We start from the raw sequence: 20,323 nt of genomic DNA, 5'->3' as shown, positions 1-20,323 counted from the left end.
TTGTTCCCATTAATTCCCAGATATATAGGAACATTAGGAACAGGAGGAGGCCATTCAGCCCCTCAAGACTGCTTCTCCATTCAATCAGATCATGGCTGATCTGTACCTCAACTCCATTTTCCCGTCTTTGCTCCATATCCCTCGATACCCTCACCCAATAAAAATCTAATTCTTGAAAGCTAAAATTGACCCCCAGCATCACCAGCCTTTTGCGGGGAGAGGGTTCCAGATTTCCACTCCATTTTGTGTTGGAAAAGTGCTTCCTGATTTCACTCCTGAACGGCCTGGCTCTAATTTTAAGATTGTGCCCCCCCCTCGTTCTAGATTCCCCCACCAGAGGAAATTGTTTCCCTGTATCTTCCCGATCGAATCCTTTTAACATTTTAGACGCCTCGATCAGATCACCACTCAACCGTCTAAACTCAAGGGAATACAGTCCCAGTCTGTGCAGCCTGTCCTTGTAATTTGACCCTTTAAACCCCGTTAGGCAAGAGATCTCGGTGTTCTGATTGAGGATTTATCCACCAATGAGGAGACAGCGCTAAGAACAGCCTTTTCCAAACCTCCGGGACCGGATCGGTAGATTTTTGGACTCTAGGGGAATCAAGGGATACGGGGATCGGGCGGGAAAGTGGAGTTGAGGTAGAAGATCAGCCATGGTCTGATTGAATGGCGGAGCAGGCTCCAGGGGCCGTATGGCCTACTCCTATTTCTTATGTTCTTATGACCCACAAAATTCAAACGGGATGAACCGGGGAATAAGAAACTTAAGGGCAAATGGGATGGAGTCACCTGGGCTTTGAGGGATGAATTACCAGAGTTCCGGGCACACAAGACACAGTTTGGCCAACCATGGCCTACCGCAGAGTGGACAACTTCGCCCCCGACAACCGTCCCGGACCCTGATCAATTCGACTTCACATTAAAACATTTTAATACCCAGATTTTATTTTGGTTAATTCGTAAATTAGACAAAGTTAAGCTCCACACTCATTACACCGACACGGATTAAACTCCATCAATCGCAGAGCAAGACCCTAAATGATCATAGAATCATAGAAAGTTACGGCACAGAAGGAGGCCAATTGGCCCATCATGTTCGTGCCGGCCGAGAAAGAGCTATTCAGCTTAACCCCACTTTTCAGCACTTGGTCCGTAGCCCTGTGGGTTACGGCACTTCAAGTGCACATCCAGGTACTTTTAAATGAGTTGAGGGTTTCTGCCTCTATCACCCTTTCAGGCAGTGAGTTCCAGACCCCCACCACCCTCTGGGTGAAAAAATTTCTCCTCAGCTCCCGTCTAATCCTTCTACCAATTACTTTAAATCTATGCTCCCTGGTCACTGACCCCTCTGCTAAGGGAAATAGGTCCTTCCTATCCACTCTATCTAGGTCCCTCATAATTTTATACACCTCAATCAAATCTCCCCTCAGCCTCCTTTGTTCCAAAGAAAACAACCCCAGCCTATCCAATCTTTTCTCATAGTTAAAATTCTCCAGCCCTGGCAACATCCTTGTAAATCTCCTCTGTACCCTCTCTAGTGCAATCACATCTTTCCTGTAATGTGGTGACCAGAACTGTATGCAGTACTCTAGCTGTGGCCTAACTAGTGTTTTATACAGTTGTAGCATAACTTCCCTGCTCTTATATTCTATGCCTCGGCTAATAAAGGAAAGTATCCCGTATGCCTTCTTAACCACCTTATCTACCTGTCCTGCTACCTTCAGGGATCTGTGGACATGCACTCCAAGGTCTCTCACTTCCTCTACACCTCTCAGTATCCTCCCATTTATTGTGTATTCCCTTGCCTTGTTTGCCCTCCCCAAATGCATTACCTCATACTTCTCTGGATTGAATTCCATTTGCCACTTTTCTGCCCACCTGACCAGTCCATTGATATCTTCCTGCAGTCTACAGCTTTCAATATCAACCACACGACCAATTTTTGTATCATCTGCAAACTTCTTGATCAAGCCTCCCACATTCAAGTCCAAATCACTAATATATGTCACAAAAAGCAAGGGACCTAGTACTGAGCCTTGCGGAACCCCACAGGAAACAGCCTTCCAGTCACAAAAACACCCGTCAACCATTACCCTTTGCTTCCTGCCACTGAGTCAATTTTGGATCCAACTTGCCTCTTTCCCTTGGATCCCATGGGCTTTTACTTTTCTGACCAGTCTGCCATGTGGGACCTTGTCAAAAGCCTTGCTAAAATCCATGTCGACTACATCAAATGGACTATCCTCATCGACCCTCCTTGTTACCTCCTCAAAAAATTCAATCAAGTTAGTCAGACACGACCTTCTCTTAACAAATCCATGCTGACTGTCCTTGATTAGTCCGTGCCGTTCTAAATGACGATTTATGCTGTCCTTCAGAATCAATTCCAATAATTTGCCCACCACCGAGGTTAGACTGATTGGCCTATAATTACTTGGTCTATCCCTTTCTCCCTTTTTAAACAACAATACAACGTTAGCAGTCCTCCAATCCTCTGGCACCACGCCTGTAGCCAGGGAGGATTGGAAAATGATGGTCAGAGTCTCCGCTATTTCCTCCCTTGCTTCTCTTAACAGCCTGGGATACATTTCATCTGGTCCTGGTGATTTATCTACTTTCAAAGATGCTAAACCCCTTAATACTTCCTCTCTCACTATGTTTATCCCATCCAATATTTCACACTCCTCCTCCCTAACTACAATCTCTGCATCGTCCCCCTCTTTTGTGAAGACAGACGCAAAGTATTCATTAAGAACCATACCCACATCTTCCGCCTCCACACATAGGTTACCTTTTTGGTCTCTATTAGGCCCTACTCTTTCCTTAGTTATCCTCTTGCTCTTAATGTATTTATAGAACATTTTTGGGTTTTCCTTAATTTTACTTGTCAGTATTTTTTCATGCCCTCTCTTTGCTTTCCTAATTTCCTTTTTAATTTCACCCCTGCACTTTCTATACTCCTCTAGGCTTTCTGCAGTATTGAGCTCTCGGTGTCTGACATAAACTTTCCTTATCTTATCCTGTAGATTTGGCAGTCCCATCCTTTTTCTTTGTGGGAACATGTTTACTCTGAGTCCCTTGAATCTTCCCCTTGAATGCCTCCCACTGCTCTGACACTGATTTACCTTCAAGTAGCTGTTTCCAGTCCACTTTTTGCTAAATCACTTCTCAGCTTAGTAAAATTGGCCTTTCCCCATTTTAGAACTTTTACTCCTGTTCTATCTTTGTCCTTTTCCATAACTGTGCTAAATCTAACTGAATTATGATCACTCCCACCAAAATGCCCTCCCACTGATACTCCTTCCACCTGCCCAGCGTCATTCCCTAAAACTTATTTCAGAACTGCCCCATCTCTTGTTGGGTTTGCTACTTACTGGCTAAAAAAGTTCTCCTGAATGCAATTTAAGAATTCTGTGCCCTCTATACCTTTTGCACTGAGTATCCCAGTTAATATTAGGGAGTTAAAATCCTCTACTATTACTGTCCTATTGTTATTGCACTTCTCAGAAATTTGCCTACATATTTGCTCCTCTATCTCCCACTGACTGGGGGTCTATAGTACACTCTCAGCAGTGTGACTACCCCTTTTTTGTTCTTTAGCTCAACCCATATGTCCTCATTTGATGATCCTTCTAACACATCATCCCTCCTCACAGCTGGAATTGTTTATTTAACCAATATTGCCATCCCCCATCCTTTTTTATCCCCCTCTCTATCTTGTCTGAAAACCCTGTAACCAGGAACGTTGAGCTGCCATTCCTGCCCCTGTTTAAGCCATGTTTCTGTAATAGCTAAGATATCGTACTGCCATGTGTGTATCTGTGCCCTTTGCTTATCTGCCTTATTCATTATACTCCTTGCATTGAGGTATATACCATTAAGCACTGCCAAACTCCTTTGTTGTCTAGTTTCTAACCTTCGTTTCCTCTGCCTTCCAAACTCACTTACTAATTTTCTGCCTTCCATTTCCAGCTCTGCTCTTCTCCCTTTTGAATCCATGCTCAGGTTCTCATCCCCCTGCCAAGATAGTTTAAACCCTCCCCCACAGCACGAGCAAACATCCCCGCGAGGATATTGGTCCCGGCCCTGTTGAGGTGCAACCTGTCCGGCCTGTACAGGTCCCACCTCCCAAAGAACCGGTCCCAATGCCCCAGGAATCTAAAGCCCTCCCTCCTGCACCATCTCTCCAGCCACGCATTCATCTTCTCTCTCCTCCTATTACTAGTGCGTGGCATCAGGAGTAATCCTGGGATTATTACCATTGAGGTCCTGCTTATTAATCTCTTTCCTAACACCTTAAAATCTGTCTGCAGGACCTCATCCCTCTTTCTACCTATGTTGTTGGTACCGATATGGACCACGACCTCTGGCTGTTCACCCTCACCCTCCAGAATGTTCTGCAGCCGCTCGGTGATTTCCTTGACCCTGGCAGCGGGGAGGCAACACACCATCAGCCGACTCTGCTGGGTTCCAGCCTATAGACTTGGGGAATATTGAGTCCATTCCAGCTCCTGTTTAAACAATGCCTGCATTTCATTCGAACCCAGCCTTAAATCCATTCCTGATCACCCGGTATCCAAAAGACAAAGTCTCACTTTCTGTTCAATCCCCCCCACCCCGATTACTCAGATAAAAATTTCATCTGCGAAGCAACTCGATTCTGCCTTTCAAATTTTGTTCCCGATTCTTTTTTATTCCCTCGTCAGACTCGATCTCCTCCTGACCGGCAAGATCGCTGCGGAACGACCCTTTGAAAGGCAATGTTAGAGCGAGCTGGGGAAGAGTTAGTGAGTCAAGCCAAGATGAAGGGAGGGAAATAAACAAATGGGGGAATGATGGAAGAACTGCCTGGGTTAATGATAAGTGGGGAAAGTGATTCCCCAATGTTCCTCCCACCCCCGTACCCCACTACTGCGTTCCCCCCCACCCCGCCTCCCCATAAATATCGGGGCCCATGTAGCAAGCACGGAGACGGTGGGGAGGGGCGATTGTTGGTCACGTATTAGATGTCGGCGTCGCTGGCAAGACCGGCATTTATTGGTTCCCCTCAGAACATGGCGATGGACCTACTTGAACTGCTGGTGTTGTGATAGTTGATATAACTGAGTGTCTTGCTGGGCCACTTCAGAGAGTAGGTGCATGAGGGAAGGTGGAACAGAGTTGTGTCCTCGACCCAAAGGTCAACAGGGTAATATAATTCTCAATTGTGCTTTGTAAACTACTGCTTAAATACAGTAAGGTATTGATTCTCACTTGTGTTAAATTAAGTCATATGGCTATTAACCATTATGGTGTCAGTCTCGAACATTGAATAGAGTCAAAATTGAGTACAAATTGGGGAGAGCCAGCCAGGACTGACACAATAGCCGTTGGCATGTTTGGTGTAAGTGAGATCCTAGGGCTGACGTGGACCGATATCGCCCAGTCAGTTAAAGGGAACCTTTGGGGAGTGTAGGACACAGCGACCTACCAGTAGTACAGTGACGGTTCATTAACACTTTGGTGTTGGAAGAATGGCTAGCTCTCTTTTTTTTATTCGTTCACGGGATGTGGGCATTGCTGGCGAGGCCGGCATTTAATGCCCATCCCTAATTGCCCTTGAGAAGGTGGTGGTGAGCCGCCTTCTTGAACCACTGCAGTCCGTGTGGTGACGGTTCTCCCGCAGTGCTGTTAGATAGGGAGTTCCAGGATTTTGACCCAGCGACGATGAAGGAACGGTGATATATTTCCAAGTCGGGATGGTGTGTGACTTGGAGGGGAACGTGCAGGTGGTGTTGTTCCCATGTGCCTGTTGCCCTTGTCCTTCTAGGTGGTAGAGGTCGCGGGTTTGGGAGGTGCTGTCGAAGAAGCCTTGGCGAGTTGCTGCAGTGCATCCTGTGGATGGTACACACTGCAGCCATGGTGCGCCAGTGGTGAAGGGAGTGAATGTTTAGGGTGGTGGATGGGGTGCCAATCAAGCGGGCTGCTTTGTCCTGGATGGTGTCGAGCTTCTTGAGTGTTGTTGGAGCTGCACTCATCCAGGCAAGTGGTGAGTATTCCATCACACTCCTGACTTGTGCCTTGTAGATGGTGGAAAGACATTTGGGGAGTCAGGAGCTGAGTCACTCACCGCAGAATACCCAGCCTCACCTTTGGAATTAAGCTCTTTTGTCCATGTTTGGACCAAGGCTGTAATGAGGTCTGGAGCCAAGTGGTCCTGGCAGAACCCAAACCGAGCATCGGTGAGCAGGTTATTGGTGAGTAAGTGTCGCTTGATAGCACTGTCGACGACACCTTCCATCACTTTGCTGATGATTGAGAGCAGAATGATGGGGTGGTAATTAGCTGGATTGGATTTGTCCTGCATTTTGTGGACAGGACATACCTGGGCAATTTTCCACATTGTCGGGTAGATGCCAGTGTTGTAGCTGTACTGGACATCTTGACTAGAGGTGCGGCTAATTCTGGAGCACAAGTCTTCAGCACTACAGCCAGGATGTTGTCGGGGCCCATAGCCTTTGTTGTATCCAATGCACTCAGCCGTTTCTTGATATCACTCAACTGATATTATTTGAATGGAGAAATGCTACAAAATGCTGCGGTACAGAGGGATCTGGGTGTCCTCGTACATGAAACACAAAATGTCAACATATAGGTGCAGCAGGTAATCCAGAAGGCAAACGGAATATTGGCCTTTATTTCTAGGGGGATGGAGTATAAAAGCAGGGAAGTTATGCTACAACTGTACAGGGTGCTGGTGAGACCACACCTGGAGTACTGCGTATAGTTCTGTTGCCCTTATTTATGGAAGGACATACTTGCATTGGAGGCAGTTCAGAGAAGGTTCACTAGGTCGATTCTGGGTATGGAAGGGTTGTCTTATGAGGAAAGATTGAACAGGTTGGGTCTATACTCATTGGAGTTTAGAAGAATGAGAGGAGATCTTATTGAAACATACAAGATTCTGAGGGGGCTCGATTAGGGGAGATGCTGAGAGGATGTTACCCCTCATGGGGGAATCTAAAACTAGGGGGCATAGTCTCAGAATAAGGGGTCGCCCGTTTAAGACGGAAATAAGGAGGAATTTCTTCTCCCAGAGGGTCGTGAATCTTTGGAATTCTTTACCCCAAAAAGCTGTGGAGGCTGAGTCATTGAATACATTCAAGGCTGAGTTCGACAAATTTTTGATCAGCAAGGGAGTCAAAGGATATGGGGAAAGGGCGGGAAAGTGGAGTTGAGGTAAAAATCAGATCAACCGTGATCTCATTAAATGGCAGAGCAGGCTCGAGGGGCCGAATGGCCTACTCCTGCTCCTATCTCTTATGGTCTTATGGTCTCTTATGATGTTGAGAGAGTCCGAGATAAGAAATTTGAGAAATTATGTGTAAGAGATTTAGTGTCGTTTTTGACTAGTCCAGAAGGGGACTTGTGTCAAAAGGCTACAAAATGGATTCAAGGTCACGTAACTGAGGGTCAGATTGTGCAGGAGGACGAGGAGAACATAGGAACTTGTACTGTATTAGTTAAAATCTGTCAGACTTTGATTACATTGGTGTGGGACTGGAGTCACATATAGGTCCAGACCGGGTAAGGACGGCAGGTTTCCTTCCCTAAAGGACAATAGTGAACCTGTTTACAACAATCTGACAGCTTCATGGTCACTCTTACTGTCATCCAATTTGGGACTTGGATAAATATTTGCAGGGCTATGGGCATTGGGACTAATTGGACAGCTCTTTCAAAGAGCCGGCACAGGCAGGATGGGTCGAATGGCCTCGTTTGGTGCTGTATGATTCGATTCTAACAAGCTTTTTATTGCCGCAGATTTTTTTTACAACTGAATCCAAATTCTCGAACTGCCAGTGTGGGGCTTTGAACTCACATTCTCCAGATTATTGGTCTGGTAACTTAACCACTTCACCACCTGACTGTGCAAAGTCACAGGCAGCAAACCTCACTGCACACAGCGATCACGGAGACGAGGCGGGGGTGTTGGGGGGGGCGGGGGGCGTTGCTGTTGGTGCTTCCACCAAGTCACTCGCCTGATTGATTGTCCAGACTGAGGTTCACTCGAGCCCCTTCCTCACAATCATGTGGCTGAAACTCCCCAGTGATTTCAAGAGGAAAACGCAGTTGAAAAAAAAGGGGAATTCTGAAAGCAGAGATGGAGAGGGAAAAAAAACTGTGTTTCAGAATTAATCACAATCCTGTAATTTTGACAGAGGCTGACAGCTTGTTTAAGCGGGAAGGTTTTAAAAGCGAAAAGCCCCGTCTTCTTGTTACGAGAGGTTAAAGTTCGGAACGCTGGTGTTCACCCTCTGTCGCCTTCTGCTCACTCCGCTTCCCGTCTCTTTGCTTCAGGGTCTCGGTAAAGAATTTCACCCTGTGTTCCTTCAGCTTGGTCCCGACCACCGGGGTCAGGTTCAGCTGCATGTAGCTTTCCTGGGGTCCGTAGGCCGGCCAGTATATCAGCCCATCTCCATTAGGGTCCCTGTAAGTGAGGCAATTTCACACGTTAGGGACAGCAAACAGCCCACTCAGCCCATCAATCACCAGCCCCTCTCCCCCAACCCCCACCCTCCGTCCCTCCGATATCTCAGTGTGTAATACACAAAACTCCTGTGGGACTGAGCCACCCAGAACAGAAAGATCCCAGGTTCAACCCCTGGTCTGTGCTGAGTTTGTTGATCTTAGTGAGAAGAGCAGTAGCAGTTTCTACAATTGGTCTTGGTATTCCTGGGTTATGGGGAAGGGAAAGAGGGGGGAAAGGGGAGGGAAGAGGGGGGGAAAGGGGAGGGAAGAGGGGGGGAAAGGGGAGGGAAGAGGGGGGGAAAGGGGAGGGAAGAGGGGGGGAAAGGGGAGGGAAGAGGGGGGGAAAGGGGAGGGAAGAGGGGGGGAAAGGGGAGGGAAGAGGGGGGGAAAGGGGAGGGAAGAGGGGGGAAAAGGGGAGGGAAGAGGGGGGGAAAGGGGAGGGAAGAGGGGGGGAAAGGGGAGGGAAGAGGGGGGGAAAGGGGAGGGAAGAGGGGGGAAAAGGGGAGGGAAGAGGGGGGAGAGGGGATGGAAGAGGGGGGAAAAGGGGATGGAAGAGGGGGGGAAAGGGGAGGGAAGAGGGGGGAGAGGGGATGGAAGAGGGGGGAAAAGGGGATGGAAGAGGGGAGAAAAGGAAAAAGGGAGGGAAGAGGGGGGAAAGGGGAAAGGGAAAAAGGGAGGGAAGAGTGAGGGAAAAGGGGAAAGGGAAAAAGGGAGGGAAGAGTGAGGGAAAAGGGGTGAAGGATTAAGGAGAGAAGAGAGTTGGAGAGGGGGAAAGTGGGGGAAGGGGCATTGGGGGATAAAAATCAGCCAGGGTTCCTGCTCCTGGCCACGATACAGTGGTCTCTGTTGGAAACTGGGTCGGTAAAGATAGGGCAAAGGTCAGCTGTGATCTCTCCCCCTCCCCTCGCTCCCTGGGATCAAGTACCCTGCGAACACTGGCTGTCATATGATGAACACATCCCCTTGATTAAATCAGCTCCTTTGGGACAGGAGGGGGGAGAAGGTTGAAAGGTACGGGAAAAACAGAAGTGAAACCTTCAGGCAACCCTCAAGATGGGGAGTTGACTTCAATGACACAACGGGTGAGCACTGGCAGCTTGGCTCAGCTGGCAGTGCCACTCACCTCTGAGTTAGCAGGTTGTGGGTTTAAGCCCCAATCCGGGGAGTTCAGTACCTGACCTAGGCTGACCCTGCAGGGCTGAGGAAGTTCTTCAGTGTTGGAGGGGCCGTCCTTCAGAGGAGACGTTAAACTGGGGGTTCGACGAACCCCCAAAGGCACTTTTCAAAGAAGTGCGGGGGTTTCTCCTGGTGTCATGGACAACAACAACAACTTGCATTTATATAGCGCCTTTAACATAGTAAAACGTCCCAGGGTTCTTCACAGGAGCGATTATCAGACAAAGTTTGACACCGAGCCACAGAAGGAGATATTAGGACAGATGACCAAAAGATTGGCCAAAGAGGTAGGTTTTAAGGAACGTCTTAAAGGAGGAGAGAGAGGCGGAGAGGTTTGGGGAGGGAATTCCAGAGCTTAGGGCCCAGGCAGCTGAAGGCACGGCCGCCAATGGCGGAGCGATGGAAATTGGGGATGCGCAAAAGGCCAGAATCGGAGGAAGGCAGAGATCTCGGAGGGTGGTTGGGCTCTCAGTCAATACCAAAAAAAACCAGATTACAACAACTTGCATTTATGTCGTGCCTTTAACGTAGGAAAATGTCCGACGGTGCTTCACAGGAGGTCATTTATCTCATTTGCTGTTTGTGGGATCATCCTGTGTATAAAATGGCTGCTGTATTTCCCTACAACCAACAGTCACATTGTGCACCAATCATTCTGAGTTGTCTCAAAGATCTACTCTGATTGGGGACATGAGCAATCCCTGTTGTTGCTGTTTGATTCACTCTAATTCTTCAAATCTTAGAAAGAAGAATGAAAGACTTGCATTTATATAGCGTCTTTCACAACCTCTGGGCGTCCCAAAGCACTTTACAGCCAATTAAGGACTTTTGAAGTGTAGTCACTGTTGTAATGTAGGAAACGCGGCAGCCAATTTTTGCACAGCAAGATCCCACAAACAGCAACATGATAAAGATCAGATAATCTGTTCTTGGGTGTTGGTTGAGAAATAAATATTGGCCAGGACACTGGCGAGAACTCACCTGCTCCTCCTTGACTAATGCCATGGGATCTTTTACATCCACATGAGAGGACCTTGGTTTAACGTCTCAGTGGAAAGACAGCACCTCTGACAGTGCAGCACTCCCTCAGTGCTGGTGCTTAGAGTATCAGCCTGGATTTTGCGTTCAAGTCTCTGGAGTGGGACTTGAACCCAAAACCTTCTAAGAGGCGAGAGTGCTCCCCACTGAGCTACGGCTGACACTTAGAGTGGGGAAATCTTCAAGTTTTTTAACAGGGACAAGACACAATTTTTTTGCACAGAACCCAAAGAAAAGGGGGTCACAAGGCCTTTCCCCCTTCTGCCCCTAACGTCCCAGAGGTGAAAGGTCAGTGTGTTAATCCCTGCACCAATCAACCTCTCCATTCACACTCTTGGTTCCTACTCCAGCCGTTTGACTATTGGACCCCACCCTCAACAGGGCTTCACACAGTCTAGCAACCCCTCCCCTGTCATATCAGTACAATGCCTCCCTCAGTTACAGAGGTGGGGCTGAATTCATAGGGGGAAAAAAGAAAATTGGATAGGGGCCGTTTTTGGGCGTGGGGGGTGTAATGTGCTATTATCCCGCGCCCAACGGTCCCTGCGCAGGCAGGACTCATGTTTCGGCCGGCCGGAGGACTCTCCTGCAATCAGGGTTCCATTCCACGCCTTGCTCGTGGGATCAATGCAATTCATCCTTTCCACCACCAGGGGGGAGCTCAATCTCTTAAAGGGAGGATGTTTCTTAGAAATCTCTTAAAGGTAGCTGGTACCTGTTATTTGCTGTCTACTGTCTGCACGGAGTCTGAACAGAGATCAGACATCGCACACCTAAAACCACAGATGCAGGTCCCATCCCTATGTTTGTACACTGATGATTTATGTTTAAACATTGAATAAAGGTTGCTCACTGGTAAATCCCACATTCTCCAGTCTGCTTGCCAGACCTCACCAATCTGCCGATCTGGGTTGGCACCAGACCTGCGAGAGTGCATGCACCAAGGTTCTCTGCTGATGTACTAGAGGCCTTGGTGTAAGAGGTGGACAGAAGGAGGGACATCCTATATCCGCAGGGGGAGGTGGGGGGAGCAAGAGGCCCTCCAGACATGTATCCAAAAGACAGTAGGAGGCAGCGGGGGACGAAGTCAATGCCAGGCGCACAGCATCATGAACATGGATACAGTGCAGGAAGAAGTTCAATGCTTTGACATGAGTGGTCAAGGTGAGTGAGGTCAACTGTCGAGTGGTGTCTCCGACCAACTGCACCACACACTACACCCCCATCACCCACACACCAATAAACTCTTTCCATCAATACTCAACTCTTCCAATCAGATGCTTCCTCTCACCCTCACACATTACCACTGTTACAAGCCACCCGCCCACAACTCACAGGCCACACACACTGGCAGCTATTCAACCATGACAGGCATATCACTCAGACATACGTCCCGCTTTCTTGCAGGGGAAGGTGGCGCATATCAGGAGGCAGCAAGTAGCAGTGACATTTAGCCCCACGAGCCTGTTCCACCATTCAATGAGATCATGGTGGACCTGTGACCTAACTCCATATACCCGTCTTAGCCCCATATCCCTTAATGCCCTTGGTTCACAGAAATCTATCAATCGCAGATTTAACATTCACAAGTGAGCTAGCATCAACTGCCGTCTGCAGAACAGCGTTCCAAACGTCTCCCACCCTTTGCGTGTAGAAACATTTCCTAACTTCACTCCTGCACGTCCTGGCTCTAAATGTTAGGCTATGTCCCCGCGTCCTAGTATTCAAGTCTAGGAGACCTCCAAAAACAGTTACAAATGTCTCGGCAACCAGAAGCAATAATCCAGCCACTAATCTGTAAATCCTGCATGATCCCTTTAAATAGCGCTGGTGGGGGGTCCTCCAGGCACTCTACGACACGTTCAGATGGTCGGGGTTAAGACTGTGCGTTGAGTTGAGTGTTAAGTCCCAAAATGGTGTCTATCACTTTAAATCAGCGTTGCACACTGATTGAAGCCATTTTCTTCCAGCAATCGTTATCTGCGCCTGCGCTAACGCCTATACCATGGCGGCATCTGGCGCACGACATGCTGGAAACGTGGGCGCGCATCCAAGACACCATCTTGGGTGTCGGAGAGGCCGTGTAGCACCGAAACAACGGGCGCTGCACGGCCCAATTTAGCGCCCATAGAATTTTATAGCATTTTACAGAACTGAGACAGGCCATTCGGCCCAACGGGTCTGTGCTGGTGTTTATGCTCCACACGAGCCTCCTCACTCTCTACTTCATCTCACCCTATCAGCATATCCTTCTATTCCTTTCTCCCTCATGTGTTTATCGAGCTTCCCCTTAAATGCATCTACACTATTCGCCTCAACTACTCCTTGTGGGAGTGAGTTCCACATTCCCACCACTCTCTGGGTAAAGAAGTTTCTCCTGAATTCCCTTTGGATTTATTAGTGACTCTTATATTTATGGCCCCTATTTCCGGTCTCCCCCACAAGTGGAAACATCTTCTCCACGTCTACCCTATCAAACCCCTTCATAATTTTAAAGGCCTCTATCAGGTCACCCCTCAGTCTTCTCTTGTCTAGTGAAAAGAGCCCCAGCCTGTTCAGCCTTTCCTGATCGTTGAGATACGAACTCCTCACTTACCCTTTCTTAGCAAAATTAGCCCAGTAAGCCATCACTGTCCTGCTCAGAGTGACCTCCTCTTCAGTGACGTTTCCTGCAGAAAAAGTCACATCAAAGTGAGATACCATCGGGAAATAAAAACAGAAAATGCTGGAAACGCTCAGCAGGTCAGGCAGCATCTGTGGAGAGAGAAACAGAGTTAATGTTTCAGGTCGATGACCTTTCGTCAGAACTGGAAGAAGTTAAGAGATTTAGCAGCTTTTAAACAAATTCAGAGCCAGGGGGGAAGAACAAAAGGGAAGGTCTGTGATGGGATGGTGGGCAGGAGTGATTAAATGACAAAAGGGATGATGGTGCAAGACAAGGAGGGTGGGAATGGGACAGGTAAAGAAACAAAAGATGGGTCTAGAGGAGCTAAGCGATTCCACAACCAACGGATCAGATCAAAGCTCTGCAGTCCTGCCACATCCAGTTGTGAATGGTGGTGGACAATTAAACAACTAACGGGAGGAGGAGGCTCTGTAAACATCCCCATTCTCAATGATGGCGGAGTCCAGCACGTGAGTGCAAAAGACAAGGCTGAAGCGTTTGCAACCATCTTCAGCCAGAAGTGCCGAGTGGATGATCCATCTCAGCCTCCTCCCGATATCCCCACCATCTACCCGACAATGTGGAAAATTGCCCAGGTATGTCCTGTCCACAAAAAGCAGGACAAATCCAATCCGGCCAATCAGTCTACTCTCAATCATCAGCAAAGTGATGGAAGGTGTCGTCGACAGTGCTATCAAGTGGCACTTACTCACCAATAACCTGCTCACCGATGCTCAGTTTGGGTTCCGCCAGGACCACTCGGCTCCAGACCTCATTACAGCCTTGGTCCAAACATGGACAAAAGAGCTGAATTCCAGAGGTGAGGTGAGAGTGACTGCCCTTGACATCAAGGCAGCATTTGACCAAGTGTGGCATCAAGGAGCCCTAGTAAAATTGAGGTCAATGGGAATCAGGGGGAAAACTCTCCAGTGGCTGGAGTCATACCTAGCACAAAGGAAGATGGTAGTGGTTGGTGGAGGCCAATCATCTCAGCCCCAGGGCATTGCTGCAGGAGTTCCTCAGGGCAGTGTCTTAGGCCCAACCATCTTCAGCTGCTTCATCAATGACCTTCTCTCCATCATAAGTTCAGAAATGTGGATGTTCGCTGATGATTGCACAGTGTTCAGTTCCATTCGCAACCCCTCAGATAATGAAGCAGTCCGAGCCCGCATGCAGCAAGACCTGGACAACATCCAGGCTTGGGCTCATAAGTGGCAAGTAACATTCGCGCCAGATAAGTACCAGGCAATGACCATCTCCAACAAGAGAGCGTCCAACCACCTCCCCTTGACATTCAACGGCATTATCATCGCCGAATCCCCCACCATCAACATCCTGGGGGTCACCATTGACCAGAAACTTAACTGGACCAGCCATATAAATACTGTGGCTACGAGAGCAGGTCAGAGGCTGGGTATTCTGCGGCGAGTGACTCACCTCCTGACTCCCCAAAGCCTTTCCACCATCTACAAGGCACAAGTCAGGAGTGTGATGGAATACTCTCCACTTGCCTGGATGAGTGCAGCTCCAACGATACTCAAGAAGCTCGACACAATCCAAGATAAAGCAGCCCGCTTGATTGGCACCCCATCCACCACCTTAAACATTCACTCCCTTCACCACCGGCGCACTGTGGCTGCAGTGTGTACCATCCACAGGATGCACTGCAGCAACTCGCCAAGGCTTCTTCGACAGCACCTCCCAAACCCGCGACCTCTACCACCTAGAAGGACAAGGGCAGCAGGCGCATGGGAACAACACCACCTGCACGTTCCCCTCCAAGTCACACACCATCCCGACTTGGAAATATATCGCCGTTCCTTCATTGTCGCTGGGTCAAAATCCTGGAACTCCCTTCCTAACAGCACTGTGGGAGAACCGTCACCACACGGACTGCAGCGGTTCAAGAAGGCGGCTCACCACCACCTTCTCGAGGGCAATTAGGGATGGGCAATAAATGCCGGCCTCGCCAGCGACGCCCACATCCCGTGAACGAATAAAAAAAAAAGCTGCAAATGGTCACATCAGAACCATTACCAGCACCTGCTGTCCGAAAAAATGGGAATGATGGTTATGATCTTAACTCAGTATTGAGTCCAGAAGGTTGTAAAGTGCCTAATCGAAAGATGAGGTGCTGTTCCTTGAGCTTCCATTGAGCTCCATTGGAACAGTGTAAGAGGCCGAGGACAGAGAGGTCAGAGTGGGAGTGGGACAGGGAATTAAAGGGGCAAGTGACCGGCAGGTCAGGGTCACATTTGAGGAACTGAGCGGATTCTTCCAGCTCTGTCGAAAGGTCATCGACCTGAAACGTTAACCCTGTTTCTCTCTCCACAGACGCTGCCTGACCTGCTGAGTGTTTCCAGTATTTTCTGTTTATATTTCAGATTTCCAGCATCCGCAGTATTTTACTTTTGTATACTATCAGGAGACAAGGGGTAAGAAAGGGTTAATATGTAGTTTGTAGAACAGCAGAGAATTTCGTTCATTTGCTCGCTCTCCTGAAAGGCTAAAGTGGGCCCCCAACAAAGACACCTGCGTGTTGATCATATCCCAGACCATAAAAGTCCCAGTCCCAGACACTGCATCGTGTGGGACCAACTTAAGATTTAGTTAAGCCCAATCTTGCGACCTTGGGAAAAGGAAGATAAGAGGACTGAGAAAGTGGAGAGAAGAACAGAAGGTGACATCATCTTCCTCACCTCTAAGTCTACGCTGCTCTACAGTAAATATGATGTGGAGATGCCGGTGATGGACTGGGGTTGACAATTGTAAACAATTTTACAACACCAAGTTATAGTCCAACAATTTTATTTGAAAATCACAAGCTTTCGGAGGCTTCCTCCTTCCTCAGGTGAATGTCAAGAAATCCTCAAAACTTTCGCATTTATAAATCACAGAACAATACCTGGTGATTACAGATAATCTTTCCAACTGCCCGTTGCCAAGGCAATCAAAGGGTTCAGACAGAGAGGTGTTACCTACAGGGCCACCGAATATACAAACAACCAAAAAAAAAAACAAACAGAGAGAGAGAGGCAGAAACATAGAAACATCCGGAAGGAAGAGAAAGACAGCAAATGACCCGTTATATTAAAAACAGATAACTTTTGTTCGCTGGTGGGGTTACGTGTAGCGTGACATGAACCCAAGATCCCGGTTGAGGCCATTCTCATGGTTGCGGAACTTGGCTATCAATTTCTGCTCGACGATTTTGCGTTGTCGTGTGTCTCGAAGGCCGCCTTGGAGTACGCTTACCCGAAGGTCGGTGGCTGAATGTCCTTGACTGCTGAAGTGTTCCCCGACTAGGAGGGAACCCTCCTGTCTGGCGATTGTTACGCGGTGTCCGTTCATCCGTTGTCGCAGTGTCTGCATGGTCTCGCCAATGTACCATGCTCTGGGGCATCCTTTCCTGCAACGTATGAGGTAGACAACGTTGGCCGAGTCACAGGAGTATGAACCATGTACCTGATGGGTGGTGTCCTCTCGTGTGATGGTGGTATCTGTGTCGATGATCTGGCATGTCTTGCAGAGGTTACCGTGGCAGGGTTGTGTGGTGTCGTGGACGCTGTTCTCCTGAAAGCTGGGTAATTTGCTGAGAACGATGGTTTGTTTGAGGTTGGGTGGCTGTTTAAAGGCGAGTAGTGGAGGTGTGGGGATGGCCATAGCAAGGTGTTCGTCGTCATTGATGACATGTTGAAGGCTGCGGAGAACATGGCGTAGTTTCTCCGCTCCGGGGAAGTACTGGACGACGAAGGGTACTCTGTTGGTTGCGTCCCGTGTTAGTCTTCTGAGGAGGTCTATGCGATTTTTCGCTGTGGCCCGTCGGAACTGTCGATCGATGAGTCGAGCGTCATATCCCGTTCTTACTAGGGCGTCTTTCAGTGTCTGTAGGTGTCCATCGCATTCCTCCTCGTCTGAGCAGACCCTGTGCATTCCTGGACAACCAGGAACACTACAGACGGTTACCCGCAGATCCGACCAAAGAACACACCCACCAGCTCAACAAACTGATCAAGACCTTCGATCCAGACCTTCAAAGCATCCTACGCACTCTCATCCCACGTACTCCCCGCGTGGGAGACTTCTACTGCCTCCCAAAGATACACAAAGTCAACACACCCGGACGTCCTATCGTATCAGGCAACGGAACCCTGTGTGAGAACCTCTCTGGATACATTGAGGGCATCCTGAAACCCATCGTACAGGGAACCCCCAGCTTCTGTCGCGACACTACAGACTTCCTACAAAAACTCAGTACCCACGGACCAGTATCCCCGACGATGACGGCATCGCTGCGACAGCATCAATACTCGACACCAACAACAGCCAATCTCCAGATGCCATCCTACAACTCATCCGCTTCATCCTGGATCACAATGTCTTCACCTTCGATAACCAGTTCTTTACCCAAACACACGGAACAGCCATGGGGACCAAATTCGCACCCCAATACGCCAACATTTTCATGCACAAGTTCGAGCAGGACTTCTTCACTGCACAGGACCTCCAACCAACGCTATACACCAGATACATCGACGACATTTTCTTTCTATGGACCCACGGCGAAGAATCACTAAAGAGACTACACGATAACATCAACAAGTTCCATCCCACCATCAAGCTCACCATGGACTACTCCTCAGAATCAGTTTCTTTCTTGGACACACGAATCTCCATCAAAGACGGGCACCTCAGCACCTCACTCTACCGCAAGCCCACGGACAACCTCACGATGCTCCACTTTTCCAGCTTCCACCCTAACCACGTCAAAGAGGCCATCCCCTATGGACAGGCCCTGCGAATACACAGGGTCTGCTCAGACGAGGAGGAACGCGATGGACACCTACAGACGCTGAAAGACGCCCTAGTAAGAACGGGATATGACTCATCGATCGACAGTTCCGACGGGCCACAGCGAAAAATCGCATAGACCTCCTCAGAAGACTAACACGGGACACAACCAACAGAGTACCCTTTGTCGTCCAGTACTTCCCCGGAGCGGAGAAACTACGCCATGTTCTCCGCAGCCTTCAACATGTCATCAATGACGACGAACACCTCGCTATGGCCATCCCCACACCTCCACTACTCGCCTTTAAACAGCCACCCAACCTCAAACAGACCATCGTTCGCAGCAAATTACCCAGCTTTCAGGAGAACAGCGTCCACGACACCACACAACCCTGCCACGGTAACCTCTGCAAGACATGTCAGATCATCGACACAGATACCACCATCACACGAGAGGACACCACCCACCAGGTACATGGTTCATACTCCTGTGACTCGGCCAACGTTGTCTACCTCATACGTTGCAGGAAAGGATGCCCCAGAGCATGGTACATTGGCGAGACCATGCAGACACTGCGACAACGGATGAACGGACACCGCGCAACAATCGCCAAACAGGAGGGTTCCCTCCCAGTCGGGGAACACTTCAGCAGTCAAGGACATTCAGCCACCGACCTTCGGATAAGCGTACTCCAAGGCGGCCTTCGAGACACACGACAATGCAAAATCGTCGAGCAGAAATTGATAGCCAAGTTCTGCATCCATGAGAATGGCCTCAACCGGGATCTTGGGTTCATGTCATGCTACACGTTACCCCACCAGCGAACAAAAGTTATCTGTTTTTAATATAACGGGTCATTTGCTGTCTTTCTCTTCCTTCCGGATGTTTCTATGTTTCTGCCTCTCTCTCTCTGTTTGTTTTTTTTTTGGTTGTTTGTATATTCGGTGGCCCTGTAGGTAACACCTCTCTGTCTGAACCCTTTGATTGCCTTGGCAACGGGCAGTTGGAAAGATTATCTGTAATCACCAGGTATTGTTCTGTGATTTATAAATGCGAAAGTTTTGAGGATTTCTTGACATTCACCTGAGGAAGGAGGAAGCCTCCGAAAGCTTGTGATTTTCAAATAAAATTGCTGGACTATAACTTGGTGTTGTAAAATTGTTTACTACAGTAAATAGACCAAGGTCCTTGAGCCTATCGGAGTAGCTGAGGTTCTTTAAGTGAGGAATCATTCTTGTGCCTCTCCTCTGGACCTTTTCCAAGGGCCATGATATCACCCACCATGTGGGGGGATTGTAACTGGGCCCAGTACTCCAGATACGGTCTGACCAGCGACCTGTATACTGTCAAAATTCTACTAATACAGCCGAATACCCTGTTAGCTTTGGCTACGGTTTCTCTTCATTGGTCATGTGCCTTTAGTTCTGTGCACAATAACACCAAGATCATTTTGTTGCTTTGAAAGGAATAAGGGTGAGTGTGGACACAGAGAATCAAATGGTCAAAGTGTCAGCTGGGTCAGAAAGTTTGTGGGTTCATGTGCCACTCCAGAGACTTTGAGCACAAAATCCAGGCTGGCACTGCCAGTGCAGGACTGAGGGGGTGCTGCACTGTTGGAGGTGCCGTCTTTCAGATGAGACATTAAACCGAGGCCCTGCCCACCCTCTCAGGTGGGTGTAAACAATTGGGAAATAATGAAAGGGCTGGACAGTGTCCCTATTGATAGACTATTCCAGTTTAACAGGTTGGGGAGGACCAGGGGACATGAGTTTAGACTATGGGAGAGTGGGAATAGACTGGGAGTTGGGCGGTTCCTCTTTTCCCAGAGAGCAGTGAGTCTTTGGAATGTGTTGCCCGGCTGGTGTGGGGGGTGCCGACTCTCTGCCTTCGAGAGGGAGCTGGACCAGTTCCTGACTGGGGCACAGATCGCATCATATAGAAGGTCAGTGTCTTTATAGATAACACTCGGTCCGTGTGATCCCCTGGACTGGTTTCGATCGCCTGAGAGGCACGGAGAGGAATTTTCCAGAGTATTTTTTCCCTTATTGGCCTCTCCCAGAAGATTGTGGGGGACGGAGGGGAGAAGGCGGGGTGGGGGGGTGGGTGTGACAGGGGGGGAGGGGGGAGAAGTGTCTCGA

The 20,323-nt window shown here is 48.8% G+C and overlaps 1 protein-coding gene across 1 annotated transcript in view; it reads right to left on the bottom strand.

Annotated features, from left to right (window-relative positions):
* Positions 1–926: 926 nt before the first annotated feature.
* The window catches only part of LOC137333824 (fatty acyl-CoA hydrolase precursor, medium chain-like), a 68,995-nt gene continuing 49,598 nt past the window's right edge, over positions 927–20,323 (bottom strand). The window contains exons 12-13 of the mRNA XM_067998184.1: positions 13,325–13,397; positions 927–8,473 (exon numbers count right to left, since the gene is read on the bottom strand). Of these exons, the coding sequence (XP_067854285.1) occupies positions 8,272–8,473; positions 13,325–13,397 (275 nt within the window). The 3' untranslated portion in view covers positions 927–8,271. The remainder of the gene's footprint in view (positions 8,474–13,324; positions 13,398–20,323) is intronic.

The sequence above is a fragment of the Heptranchias perlo genome, chromosome 16, assembly GCF_035084215.1.
Source record: "Heptranchias perlo isolate sHepPer1 chromosome 16, sHepPer1.hap1, whole genome shotgun sequence".
In the NCBI taxonomy this organism is placed as follows: Eukaryota; Metazoa; Chordata; class Chondrichthyes; order Hexanchiformes; family Hexanchidae; genus Heptranchias; species Heptranchias perlo.
Note: the sequence above shows the minus strand (reverse complement) of the source record. Positions and strands in the feature narration are given on the sequence as shown.